Source organism: Bos indicus x Bos taurus, chromosome 1 (genome assembly GCF_003369695.1).
Source record: "Bos indicus x Bos taurus breed Angus x Brahman F1 hybrid chromosome 1, Bos_hybrid_MaternalHap_v2.0, whole genome shotgun sequence".
Taxonomy (NCBI): domain Eukaryota; kingdom Metazoa; phylum Chordata; class Mammalia; order Artiodactyla; family Bovidae; genus Bos; species Bos indicus x Bos taurus.
The window spans coordinates 136,339,286-136,352,626 of record NC_040076.1 but is presented as its reverse complement, the minus strand read 5'-3'; the positions used below and the strand labels follow the sequence as shown (position 1 = coordinate 136,352,626).

The following is a 13,341-nucleotide window of genomic DNA, read 5'->3' as shown; positions in this document are numbered from 1 at the left end:
CTCAGTCATGTCTGACTCTTTGTGACCCCATGGACTGCAGGACATCAGGCTTCCCTGTCCATCACCAACTCCTAGAGTTTGCTCAATCTCAAGTCCATAAAGTCCATGATACCATCCAACCATCTCATCCTCTGTTGTCCCCTTCTTCTCCTGCCTTCAGTCTTTCCCAGCACCAAATGAAAGTGAAAGTTGCTCATCATGTCCACTCTTTGTGACATCATGGACTGAGGTCCATGGAATTCTCCAGGCCAGAATCCTGGAGTGGGTAGCCATTCACTTTTGCAGGGGATCTTCCCAACCCAGGGATCGAACACAGGTCTCCTGCATTGCAGGCAGATTCTTTACCAGTTGAGCCACCAGGGAAGCCCTCCATCAGGGTCTTTTCTGATGAGTCAGTTCTTTGCAACAGGCGGCCAAAGTACTGGAGCTTCAGCTTCAGCATCAGTCCTTCCAATGAATATTCAGGATTGATTTCCTTTAGGATGGACTGGTTGGATCTCCTTGCAGTCCAAAGGACTTTCACTTGTCTTCTCCAACACCATAGTTCAAAAGCATCAGTTCTTTAGTGCTCAGTTTTCATTATGCCATTGATATAATTATTTAAAAATTTGTATTATTTAATAGTGAAAAGTCAAAGTGGAAGTCGCTCAGTTGTATCTGACTCTTTGCGACCCCATGGACTGTATAATCCATGGAATTCTCCAGGCCAGAATACTGGAGCCTTCCCTTCTCCAGGAGATCTCACCAACCCAGGGATTGAACCCAGGTCTCCCATATTGTGGACAGATTCTTTACCAGCTGAGCCACAAGGGAAGCCCAAGAATATTGGAGTAGCCTATCCCTTCTCCAGGGGATCTTCCCGACCCAGAAATTGAACTGGGGTCTCCTTCATTGTAGATGGATTCTTTACTAACTGAGCTATGAGGGAAGTATTATTTAATACTTCTGTTTAAAGTCGACTGATTTGGAATTTTGCAAAATCTATATGTTGCAAAGAGTCGGACAAGATTTAGCGACTAAACAACACAACAATATGTGGTATGGTAGAAGTCAGAATTAAAATAATTTATCCCAAATAATCTTTCTTTAATTCTTAAAGTATGAAAAAATAGTTTATTGATGGAAAAGGAAAACAGAAAATATGCTTGGTGCCTGATCAATTATCCCCAGATATCACCTTTAATATTTAACTTTCTCATTCACTGACAGACACACTGCTTTGGAGTATGTTAGTTCATAGTCTTAAATCTGAGCCTATAAGTAATTTTGCAATATAATACATTTTTCACTTTAAACTTAAGTCTGTTAGAAAAAAAGAAGCAAGAATTCTTCCCTAATATATTATTAGATTCAGTAAAAAATATGACTAATGTTACCATTATATTAAAAGTGTGTTCTCAAGTATGTCATGTTGCTAGTTTCTGTTCTACATGCTATTTTAAGACTTCTTATTCATTTTAAATAAGAAGAATTGCCTTTATTTCATTTCCTTTTTTCTTCCGGTTTTATTGAGATATAATTGACTTATAGCACTGTATATATTTAAAGTATACAGCATAATAACTTGACTAACATACATCATGAAATGATTATCACAACGTTTAGTGAATATACACATGTCATATAGATATAAAATTAAAGAAATGGAAAAAATTTTTTCTTTCACACATAACTGTAAGTTGTATTTATCATGCTGTATATTACATTCCTAGTTATCTATCTTATAACTGGAAGTTTATACCTTTTGATTACCACCAATTCCCTCTCCCTCCCCTCTAGGAAGAATTACCTTTAACATTTTAATGGATAATGGGTTCTTATGTTCTTACTTTATGATATCCAAAGAATTTTAAAAGGTCATTAGAAGAGCATAAATTGAACCTTATTTTTTTCCTGTTATAAGTTGGGAAGATACATAAAGTATTAAGAAAAAATCATCAGGAATCTTACTACTAAAGATATGTAATATTAAGATGTTAGTGTATTAAATGATACAATCTTATTTTCTAGATATGACTGTTCTAGTTTTTATAAATATAGTTATAATCATAGTGGACAGAATTGTATAGGTTTTCTCACCTATTTTGAAAAAGCTAATTACTTTTCCCCAAGCATCATTTCAAATGAGTGTGTTCAGAAATAGGGATTAGTACTGTTCAGAATCATTCTACAGGATAAAACATTTACAGATGTTAGTACAAGTTTTTAAAGGAAGAAAAAGCTCTCATTAGATATACTTTAAATTTGAAAAATCTGCAAACAGAAAATGGTTATGGCTTTCCTTGCCACACACAATGTTGACAAATCTTTCCTTTAAAACTATAGACTGCTTTTTCTAAATTTATCACAAAGCATTTTATTGAAAATTCTTTGTAAATATTTTAGTAGCTGCATTAGATGAGGTTCAGCAGATGTATCATGATCCAATTCGTAACACCTCTTCTGTGCTTCCCTGGATTGCTCATTTACATTTAGGAATGAAAGAACAAGGCTACTTGGTTTTCTCTGCCACTTGACTCTCCTTTGAATAAATCAGGTAGGCTGATAGGCAAGCTGGGGTCTACACCAAATCCCCCACTGGGGAAAAAAAGGTGGAGAACTCTTCTCTGGACCACTAACCATCATATGAAGCCCTGGTTTTTTGAAAACAGATCATCTGCTTTTTTAGAGTACTCTGGCAGCCTTCTGTATGGAGCAATCACTGCTGCTACCCAGTAGTGTTAGAAACCAGCCCAAATAGCCCACATATTACAGGTTTATTTATCAATCAAATATCTTGATTTCTCTTCCTCTTCTCATTCTTGCTCTTCATAACAGGCAATCATAAGGGGTCCATTGTAAAAAGAAAAAATTGGTTACCACCTGTATTAAAGACCGCTCACTTTGAAATTCTCTTGAAATGTGGCTTTCTGTTAGGGTTTAGTCTTTGGTATGATCATTCTGCTTTCCAAATCCAATTTCCATTCTCTTTTCAAAACCTTTAGTCCTCTGATGTGTACTTCTCCTATTTTTGTGCTTTTAAAAATACAGTTAAAAAATTTATTGTTAATTCAAGGGGATTTTATTTGTCCAAGATTTCAGTCTGCCATCTTCAACTCAAAGTGTTGTATTTTCTTTTTAAAACCTCAAAGTTCAGAATTTTATTTTATTTTTAAAAATTTTAATTTTACAGGGAGTAGAGTTGATTTACAATGTTGTGTTAGTTTCAGGTTTAAAGCAAAATGATTCAGTTATACATATACATATTCTTTTTCGATCCCATATTGGTTATTAAAGAACATTGAGTAGAGTTCCCTATGCTATACAGTAGGTCCTTGTTGATTATCTATTTTATAGATAATAATATATATATGTTAATTCCAAACTTCTAATTTATCCCTCTTCTTCACTTTTCCCCTTTGGTAAACATGTTTGTTTTCTAAGTCTGTGAATCTGTTTCTGTTTTATAAATAAGTTCATAAGTTCATTTGCATCATATTTTCAGATTCAACATGTTAATGATACCATATGACATTTGTCTTTCTGTCTGACTTCTTTCAGTTAGCATGATAATCTCTGGGTCCATTCAGGTTGTTGCAAATGGCATTATTTCATTCTTTTTTATGACTTAGTAATATTCCACATTCAAGATCAGGAGGGGCAGTGGTAAGGAGATACCCTCGTCCAAGGTAAGGAGCAGCAGCTGCACTTAGCTGGAGCAGGCGTGAAAAGATACCCCATGTCCAAGGTAAGAGAAACCCAAGTAAGATGGTAGGTGTTGCAAGAGGGCATCAGAGGACAGACACACTGAAACCATAGTCACAGAAAAATAGTCAATCTAATCACACTAGAAACATAGCCTTGCCTAACTCAATGAAACTAAGCCATGCCATGTGGGGCCACCTTAGACGGGCAGGTCATGGTGGAGAAGTCTGACAGAATGTGGTCCACTGGAGAAGGGAATGGCAAACCACTTCAGTATTCTTGCCTCGAGAACCCCATGAACAGTATGAAAGGGAAAATGATAGGATACTGAAAGAGGAATTCCTCAGGTCATTAGGTGCCCAATATGCTACTGGAGATCAGTGGAGAAATAACTCCAGAAAGAATAAAGGGATGGAGCCAAAGCAAAAACAATACCCAGTTGTGGATGTGACTGGTGACAGAAGAAGGTCTGATGCTGTAAAGAGCAATATTGCATAGGAACCTGGAATGTCAGGTCCATGAATCAAGGCAAATTGGAAGTGGTCAAACAGGAGATGGCAAGAGTGAACATTGACATTCTAGGAATCAGCGAACTAAAATGGACTGGAATGGGTGAATTTAACTCAGATGACCATTATATCTACTACTGTGGGCAGGAATCCCTTAGAAGAAATGGAGTAGCCATCATGGTCAACAAGAGAGTCCGAAATGCAGTACTTGGATGCAATCTCAAAAACGACAGAATAATCTCTGTTCGTTTCCAAGGCAAACCATTCAATATCACAGTAATCCAAGTCTATGCCCCAACCAGTAACGCTGAAGAAGCTGAAGTTGAACAGTTCTATGAAGACCTACAAGACCTTTTAGAACTAACACCCCGAAAAGATGTCCTTTTCATTATAGGGGACTGGAATGCAAAAGTAGGAACTCAAGAAACACCTGGAGTAACAGGCAAATTTGGCCTTGGAATACGGAATGAAGCAGGGCAAAGACTAATAGAGTTTTGCCAAGAGAACACACTGGTTATAGCAAACACCCTCTTCCAACAACACAAGAGAAGACTCTATACATGGACATCACCAGATGGTCAACACTGAAATCAGATTGATTATATTCTTTGCAGCCAAAGATGGAGAAGCTCTATATAGTCAGCAAAAACAAGACCGGGAGCTGACTGTGGCTCAGATCATGAACTCCTTATTGCCAAATTCAGACTGAAATTGAAGAAAGTAGGGAAAACCACTAGACCATTCAGGTATGACTTAAATCCCTTATGATTATACAGTGACAGTGAGAAGTAGATTTAAGAGACTAGATCTGATAGATAGAGTGCCTGATGAACTATGGACTGAGGTTCGTGACATTGTACAGGAGACAGGGAGGAAGACCATCCCCATGGAACAGAAATGCAAAAAACCAAAATGGCTATCTGGGGAGGCCTTACAAATAGCTGTGAAAAGAAGAGAAGCGAAAAGCAAAGGAGAACAGGAAAGATATAAGCATTTGAATGCAGAGTTCCAAAGAATAGCAAGAAGAGATAAGAAAGCCTTTCTCAGCAATCAATGCAAAGAAATCGAGGAAAGCAACAGAATGGGAAAGACTAGAGATCTCTTCAAGAAAATTAGAGATACCAAGGGAACATTTCATGCAAAGATGGGCACAATAAAGGACAGAAACAGTGTGGACCTAACAGAAGTAGAAGATATTAAGAAGTGGCAAGAATACACAGAAGAGCTATACAAAAAAGATCCATGACCCAGATAATCACGGTGGTGTGACCACTCACCTAGAGCCAGATATCCTGGAATGTGAAGTCAAGTGGGCCTTAGAAAGCATCACTACAAACAAAGCTAGTGGAGGAGATGGAATTCCAGTGGAGCTATTTCAAATCCTGAAAGATGATGCTGTGAAAGTGCTACGCTCAATATGCCAGCAAATTGGGAAAACTCAGCAGTGGCCACAGGATTGGAAAAGATCAGTTTTCATTCCAATCCCAAAGAAAGGCAATGCCAAAGAATGCTCAAACTACCAGACAATTGCACTCATCTCACACGCTAGTAAAGTAATGCTCAAAATTCTCCAAGCCAGGCTTCAGCAGTACGTGAACCGTGAACTTGCAGATGTTCAAGCTGGTTTTAGAAAACGCAGAGGAACCAGAGACCAAATTGCCAACATCCACTGGATCACTGAAAAAACAAGAGTTCCAGAAAAACATCTATTTCTGCTTTATTGACTATGCCAAAGCCTTTGACTGTGTGGATCACAATAAACTGGAAAATTCTGAAAGACATGGGAATACCAGACCACCTGACCTGCCTCTTGAGAAATTTGTATGCAGGTCAGGAAGCAACAGTTAGAACTCGACATGGAACAACAGACTGGTTCCAAATAGGAAAAGGAGTATGTCAAGGCTCTATATTGTTACCTTGCTTATTTAACTTCTATGCAGAGTACATCATGAGAAACGCTGGACTGGAAGAAGCACAAGCTGGAATCAAGATTGCCAGGAGAAATATCAATAATCTCAGATATGCAGATGACACCACCCTTATGGCAGAGAGTGAAGAGGAACTAAAAAGCCTCTTGATGAAGGTGAAAGAAGAGAGTGAAAAAGTTGGCTTAAAACTCAACATTCAGAAAACGAAGATCATGGCATCTGGTCCCATGACTTCATGGGGAATAGATGCTGAAACAGTGGAAATAGTGTCAGACTTTATATTTTTGGGCTCCAAAATCACTGCAGATGGTGAAATTAAAAGACACTTACTCCTTGGAAGAAAGTTATGACCAACCTAGATAGCATATTCAAAAGCAGAGACATTACTTTGACAACAAAGGTCCATCTAGTCAAGGCTATGGTTTTTCCAGTGGTCACGTATGGATGTGAGAGTTGGACTGTGAAGAAGGCTGAGCACCAAAGAATTGATGCTTTTGAACTGTGGTGTTGGAGAAGACTCTTGAGAGTCCCTTGGACTGCAAGGAGATCCAACCAGTCCATTCTGAAGGAGATCAGCCCTGGGATTTCTTTGGAAGGAATGATGCTAAAGCTGAAGCTCCAGTACTTTGGCCACCTCATGCAAAGAGTTGACTCATTGGAAAAGACTCTGATGCTGGGAGGGATTGGGGACAGGAGGAGAAGGGGACGACAGAGGATGAGATGGCTGGATGGCATCACTGACTCGATGGATGTGAGTCTCAGTGAACTCCGGGAATTGGTGATGGACAGGGAGGCCTGGCGTGCTGCGATTCATGGGGTCACAAAGAGTTGGACACGACTGAGCGACTGAACTGATCTGAACTGAAACTGAACATACCTATTCATACTGTAGATAAAGAAATTGGGCCTCTGAGAGATAAACTTATTTGTCCAAGACCACCTAATTTGAGTCAAGAATGCCTTATATAGTCATAATAGTTTTTATCTTTTTTTCACAGCATTTATCATCTCTTAATGCCTTTCTTTCATGCTAAAGTATAAGCTCTGTAGGAGTACAAAGTCCTGTCTTCTTGTTCTTCCTTTTACTTTCAATGGCTTGCTAGGTGCCTAACCCATTACTTGGTACCCAATTATTATTTGTTAACTGAATGAATGAGTGTGTCACATTACTTGTCTACTCTCAGTGAATTTACTGAAACTTAACACCTTAGAACAGGAGCTTGTGAGGGGAGCAGTGGTAGTATCCATGTACAGTTTTAAATGATACACAAAATTTCCTGGGTATGCCCTTTTTGTTTAACATAAAGTCCTTTTAATTTTCAAAAGGGCTCATAAAGCAAAAAAAGGCTGAAAGTCACTGCCTTAGGAAAAGATGCTCAAAGTAATGTTTTACTCTATTCAAAGATCTTAACTTTACAGGCAGCTAATTCCCTTTGACTTAGTTTTACTTCTACAGATTTATGTGGCATCCCCTTGGCATATTATAGAAGCTGGGAATTTTTCGGGATTAGGCTCTGTAGCAGTTCAGTGCTAAGGTGAGAAGGGGCATCTAGGTAAGGACTGACTGCAAAGAAATGATAGCAGGGTACTCCTAGAAGAAGAGAGAAAAGAAGTAATTCATCAGTAGTCTTGAAGCACAAATACATTCTGTTTACTTATAGTATACTTACCTTTTCCACTGGGAGGATATGTTGTTTCATGAACTGCTTCACCCTAGTAAGAACTTCTTGACCTGTCCTAGTCTGTACAAACAATTGACGTGTAGTATCAGTCTGTGAATATGCAGTGCTGAAAGATCTTTATTTAAAAAAAGATTACAAAGAAAGAAAAAAGTTACAAAGATGTCCAAAATTATTATTACAGATTTCTGAATAGAATGTGAAGTCTTCCCCCAATTCCCCATAAATATCTCTCAGAAAGAGCTTCCATATTTTGGAGCTTTTTTTTTTTAACCTTTCATGGTTATGGGAGGAATGCAGAATCACTTTATTTTGAACATTAAACCTTAGTGCTTAAAGCACTTTTTGGAGAAAACATAGCCTGGCATGACCTCAATCAATGGGAGTTTAAAATCTTTATTGAATTCACTCATCAAAATATCTAAACAAGAAGGCAAAGAAATTGGACACAAATAGAATTAGACACTCCTAGTATCTGCCTCACAAATACAACTGCAGGATGTCATTTTAAGTAAGACCTTTAAAGATCATTATGAAGAGCAGCACTGTCATTTGTTATGTTATAGAGATCACAAATATTCATGTATAAGATGAAGTGTAAAATACAATGGTCCTAAGGTGATGTCAGGCTTCCCTGGTGGCTCAGGTGGTAAAGAATCTGCCTATAATGCAGGAGCTTTGGGTTCAGTCCTTGGGTAGGGAAGTTCTCCTGGAGAAGGAAATGGCAACCCACTCCAGTATTTTTGTGTGGAAAATTCCATGGACAGAGAAGCCTGGAGGGCTACAGTCCATGGGGTCGTAAAGAGTCAGACACACAGAGCAACTAACACTTGCACTTCCAAGGTGATGTCATGGAAACTTGTGGCTTGGGCAAAATTTCCAGGGGCAACATCATTCATGCATTCAGTAAGTACTATTTACCACACTTTTTTTTTTTTCTCTAACTTTTATTTTACATTGGAGAGTAGTTGGTTTACAATGTGTTAGTTTCAGGTATACCAAAGTGATTCAATTATACATATACATATAGTTATTCTTTTTCAGATTTTTTTCCCCATAAAGCTTATGGGAATATTGAATAGAGTTCCTTCCATTATACAGTAGGTTCTTGTTGATCATCTATTTTATATATTGTAGTGTGTATATGTTAATCTCAGTCCCCTAATTTACCCTCCCCTTGCATCACACCTGTTAGATGGAGGTATGGTTTGAAAAAGTGTATTAGATGCATCAGAAGTGCCCCACTAATGGACATATGAATTAAAAGATGCCTAAATGTCTCAGTACAGTTTAATGCAATTTGATGATGGAAGAGAGCAACAGTTTTAGACTTAATAAATCATAAGATATAAATTATCTTATATAATACATAATTTTAAATAGGTATATGTAAGTAACAAACATTAGAAGGGAACGTTTCAGAATTTTATCAATATCCTTAAAAGTTTATAATTCAACTTGGCAAAAGAGAAACCTTTTAATATTAAATTGATATTTCTTTATATGTGAAGTCAACTTATTTTCATGCATAAAAGAGATTTACTAAAAAAAAAAAGAATAACCATGGTTGGCAGCGGTAATCTTTGTGTTGTAAGCAATAAAAACAATCCCTATCCTTCTAAAGCTTATGACCCTCACATACCTAATAAAGGCTCTATTTGAGTTAAACACGGAATCTATATTTTGCTTACCTTTTTGAGAGCCGCAATCCAGTTTCTGCCAGAGGTTGCACAACATTGGCATACTGAAAGCTATTTTCAGATGCATTATTTCCCAGAAGATATCTATGATAAATTCCCTATAAGTAAATTAACATAAAGTGATTAAAATTCAATGAAAACTATTCTTCAGCTATCCAGTCTTCCCAGTTTTCCAGCTATGTGAATCACTAAACTTACAAAGTACTAAGATATAAATCAGACTATCAATTCTATTAATTTACATGCAGGAAAAATCATGCCACTCCAAATGAAAGTATTACACGCTTATCATCTGGTTAACATACTCTCATCATAACAGAATTATAGCTGGAAATCAAACCAAACTTCAAAATTACTTCAGCAGTTACCAAAGATACCAAATTGGCAAGTTATATCATCTCTAAAGATCACTGTTCTACCTTCATAGTAGAGAAAAAAAAAAAAACTAAAGAAATCAAAATAAAATTAAAAATTATAAAACCAAAAAGAAGACAATGAAATGACTTCTAAGAATATTTTATCTCATTTTTTTGGACCTTTAATTTAGGTGAAACTATTCTCCTTTGACAGAGAAGGTGATGGCACCCCACTCCAGTACTCTTGCCTGGAAAATCCCATGGACGGAGGAGCCTGGTAGGTTGCAGTCCATGGGGTGGGAAAGAGTCCGATAAGACTTCACTTTCACTTTTCACTTTCATGCATTGGAGAAGGGAAATGGCAACCAACTCCAGTGTTCTTGCCTGGAGAATCCCAGGGATGGGGGAGCCTGGTGGGCTGCCGTCTATGGGGTCACACAGAGTCGGACACAAATGAAGCGACTTAGCAGCAGCAGCAGCATTCTCCTTTGAACAGTGTTTGTGGAATGCTCAACTTTTTTTTTTCTTACCTCACCATGTTCTGTGCTTCCAACATAATATATTCTCTGGTTCCCTTACCCCAAACAATATCAACTGAATTTCACTAATGAAATTAGATCTAAAGATCTAAAAATTCTTTATACAATATTAACACTGTAACAGTCTTTCCATCATTTCCAATTCCACATTTCTAGTTAGTATGGACGGAGAAGGCAATGGCACCCCACTCCAGTACTCTTGCCTGGAGAATCCCATGGACGGAGGAGCCTGGTGGGCTGCAGTCCATGGGGTCACTAAGGGTCAGACATGACTAAGAGACTTCACTTTCACTTTTCACTTTCAAGCATTGGAGAAGGAAATGGCAACCCACTCCAGTGTTCTTGTCTGGAGAATCCCAGGGACGGGGGAGCTTGGTGGGCTGCCGTCTATGGGGCTGCACAGAGTCAGACACGACTGAAGTGACTTAGCAGTAGCAGTTAGTATGGAATGTTATGATCATCTCTAAAGTTACTACTATATAGTTTATGACATATAGTAGTTTATGACATATTAATTTCAATCATAAACTATGTCAAGTTTTCATTTGAAATGAAAATCCATTTTAATTTGAAAGCCTATTTGGTATCTTTTTTGTGGAAACTGACAAATACAGAAACATACCATAAACCTTATTGTGAGAAATCCATCCAAGCAACAAGATTAATTAATATGATTAATATGATTCTAAACTACAGGATGAGATGAACACAACAATTTCTTTGAAGATATTTCAGGTATTGGAGGACAGCATGGACTCTGAGGACAGGGAAAAATAACCATAATTTTCCTTAATCTTTTTTTTCCCATTCCTTTTGTTTCTAAAATCTCTTATTTACTTGTTCTTCTTATAAATCCTAACCCCTTGCCAGTGATGAAGCATCTTAATTTCTTAAATAAACAAAGATTCAAACTTAGGTTAATGAAGAATTAGTTTAATGAGGTAGTATAATGAAGAATGCATTTGTTTAAACTGTAAGTTAAAAGAAAAACTGTACTTATGTTCAATTTTCTCTCAAAATTTGTCATATTATTAGGAAAATAGACAGTTTTGCTTATCTTCACTCAAAAACATAATTAAGAGGCTGCTGTATGCTAGGTACTGTGCTAGGCTTTGGGAAATATAATGATAATTCTTTCCTCACCATCAGCCCTGATTAATAAATGGCTTTACAATCTGAATCAGATATCACATTAGGAGTTTAGCTCTTTCTTATACTGATATTCAGGAAATAACCAATTTTCACATACTTTTTTCTTTTTGTCATTATGTCTTTTTCTCTCCATTCCTCCATCTTTTTAGTCTGTTATACCACATTTGCTACTCAACCTTTTCCCTTGCCAAATTCCTATTCTGTAAACTCTGGATTTATATTTTATCCATGTTTGGTATTTGCCATTGTGGAAAATAAATTGATCTAAAGATATTAATATAAGGGAATTCTCTGGTCCAGTGGTTAGGATTCTCTGCTTCCACTGCCAGGGCCTGGGTTCAATCTCTGGTTAGGGAATTAAGATTCCACAAGCCAAGTGACTACATGGCCAAAAAAACAGAAAGAATGTACCACCCCACAAAACCAAAAATATTTTCAAGAGTACATCAGTAAGTAATAGTGAAACACATATTAAAAAATTAATTACCTGTGCTATTCCAGCCATTTTAAAAAATGAAAGGGCAAGAAAGAAATTCCAGTTAGGAAGATTAGAATTAATTCCCCTGCAGCGGCAATATATTGAAATCAGTTCTTCCATTGATGGTATCCCTATAAAAACAGTACATACTATAAACTTTAATAAAAATGTCAGGGTGAATAATTTGAAATGTCATATTACATATAAAATTGAATATAAAACCACTTTTCTACAAAGCAAAACATGTTCCAAGTATTTATTTCCAAAAGAATAGTATATAGAAATGATTATATTTTGTCACAAATTACTAAAAGTAGAATGGCACACTTTAAAAAAATTAATAAAGATGATTTAAAAACATTTCGAAAAACAAATAAAAGCTGTTTATCTAAGATTATAAAATTATCTTTTGTTAATTATGGAAAGAAATAAAGACGATTTTACCTTAATAGAAATTTAGGCAACATTATGTTTTCATACCTATGTTTTCTTGCAAATGATGGCTTTGATTTCCCAATGAAACAGTCCTTGGCCAAAAGTAGAACATCGAGAGATGAGCCAAGTCTGACAAAGGATGACCAATGGTTGAAAGCTCCCAATCAAGCACAGCTATAACTCGAGACTGTAATTAAAATTAAAAGATTTTAATATATTAAATCCAAAACAACTAAAATAAGGAAATAAATGAAATAGAATATATTGAAAATCATATTTTCCATCAAAAGCAAATATGAGGCTGTAGTTTGCAGTCTTTACCCACAGTGGCACAATTCACTTATTTAATAGCCTTGAATGAGTAAAGCCAAGTCCCTTGCTTCCATGATCGGCTCTCAGTTTTTCATTTTACTTTACATAGCCTTAACATGTCTACTAAAGAGCGCCGGCAAGAGCAGTTGAAAGTATTCAACTGGAAGTTAACTATAATAAAAGAAGAAATTCTAACAATTAGCTATAATTTAAGAATCTATGCTCTAATAATGAATCTAGCAACATGACAAATATTTTACTCCTATGGCAACAGTAATTTTTTAAAGTAAGTTATTTCATGCTGCAGATACAAGAAGGCAATTGTTATAAAAGATGCTGCTAGTTTTATGAATATAAAATCAAATCATCATATAGCAACATGATAAAAGAGTTGTGTAATTTGGAATCAATAACACAGCTTTCCTCATTCTACTTTGTAACAATATATATCAAGGGAATATAGATTTTTATGTTAGGAACATAGGGCATTCAACTGAAAATACAAGCAATCTGCAGAATAATATGTGCAGTATGATCCTATTTAAATAAAAAGGTTGCAAACGAATACT

General features: G+C 36.5%; 1 protein-coding gene across 1 annotated transcript in view; it reads right to left on the bottom strand.

Annotated features, from left to right (window-relative positions):
• Window positions 1–13,341, bottom strand: part of ACAD11 (acyl-CoA dehydrogenase family member 11) — a 119,473-nt gene that overhangs the window by 54,774 nt on the left and 51,358 nt on the right. The window contains exons 6-9 of the mRNA XM_027545974.1: window positions 12,506–12,647; window positions 12,035–12,156; window positions 9,492–9,598; window positions 7,792–7,918 (exon numbers count right to left, since the gene is read on the bottom strand). Of these exons, the coding sequence (XP_027401775.1) occupies window positions 7,792–7,918; window positions 9,492–9,598; window positions 12,035–12,156; window positions 12,506–12,647 (498 nt within the window). The remainder of the gene's footprint in view (window positions 1–7,791; window positions 7,919–9,491; window positions 9,599–12,034; window positions 12,157–12,505; window positions 12,648–13,341) is intronic.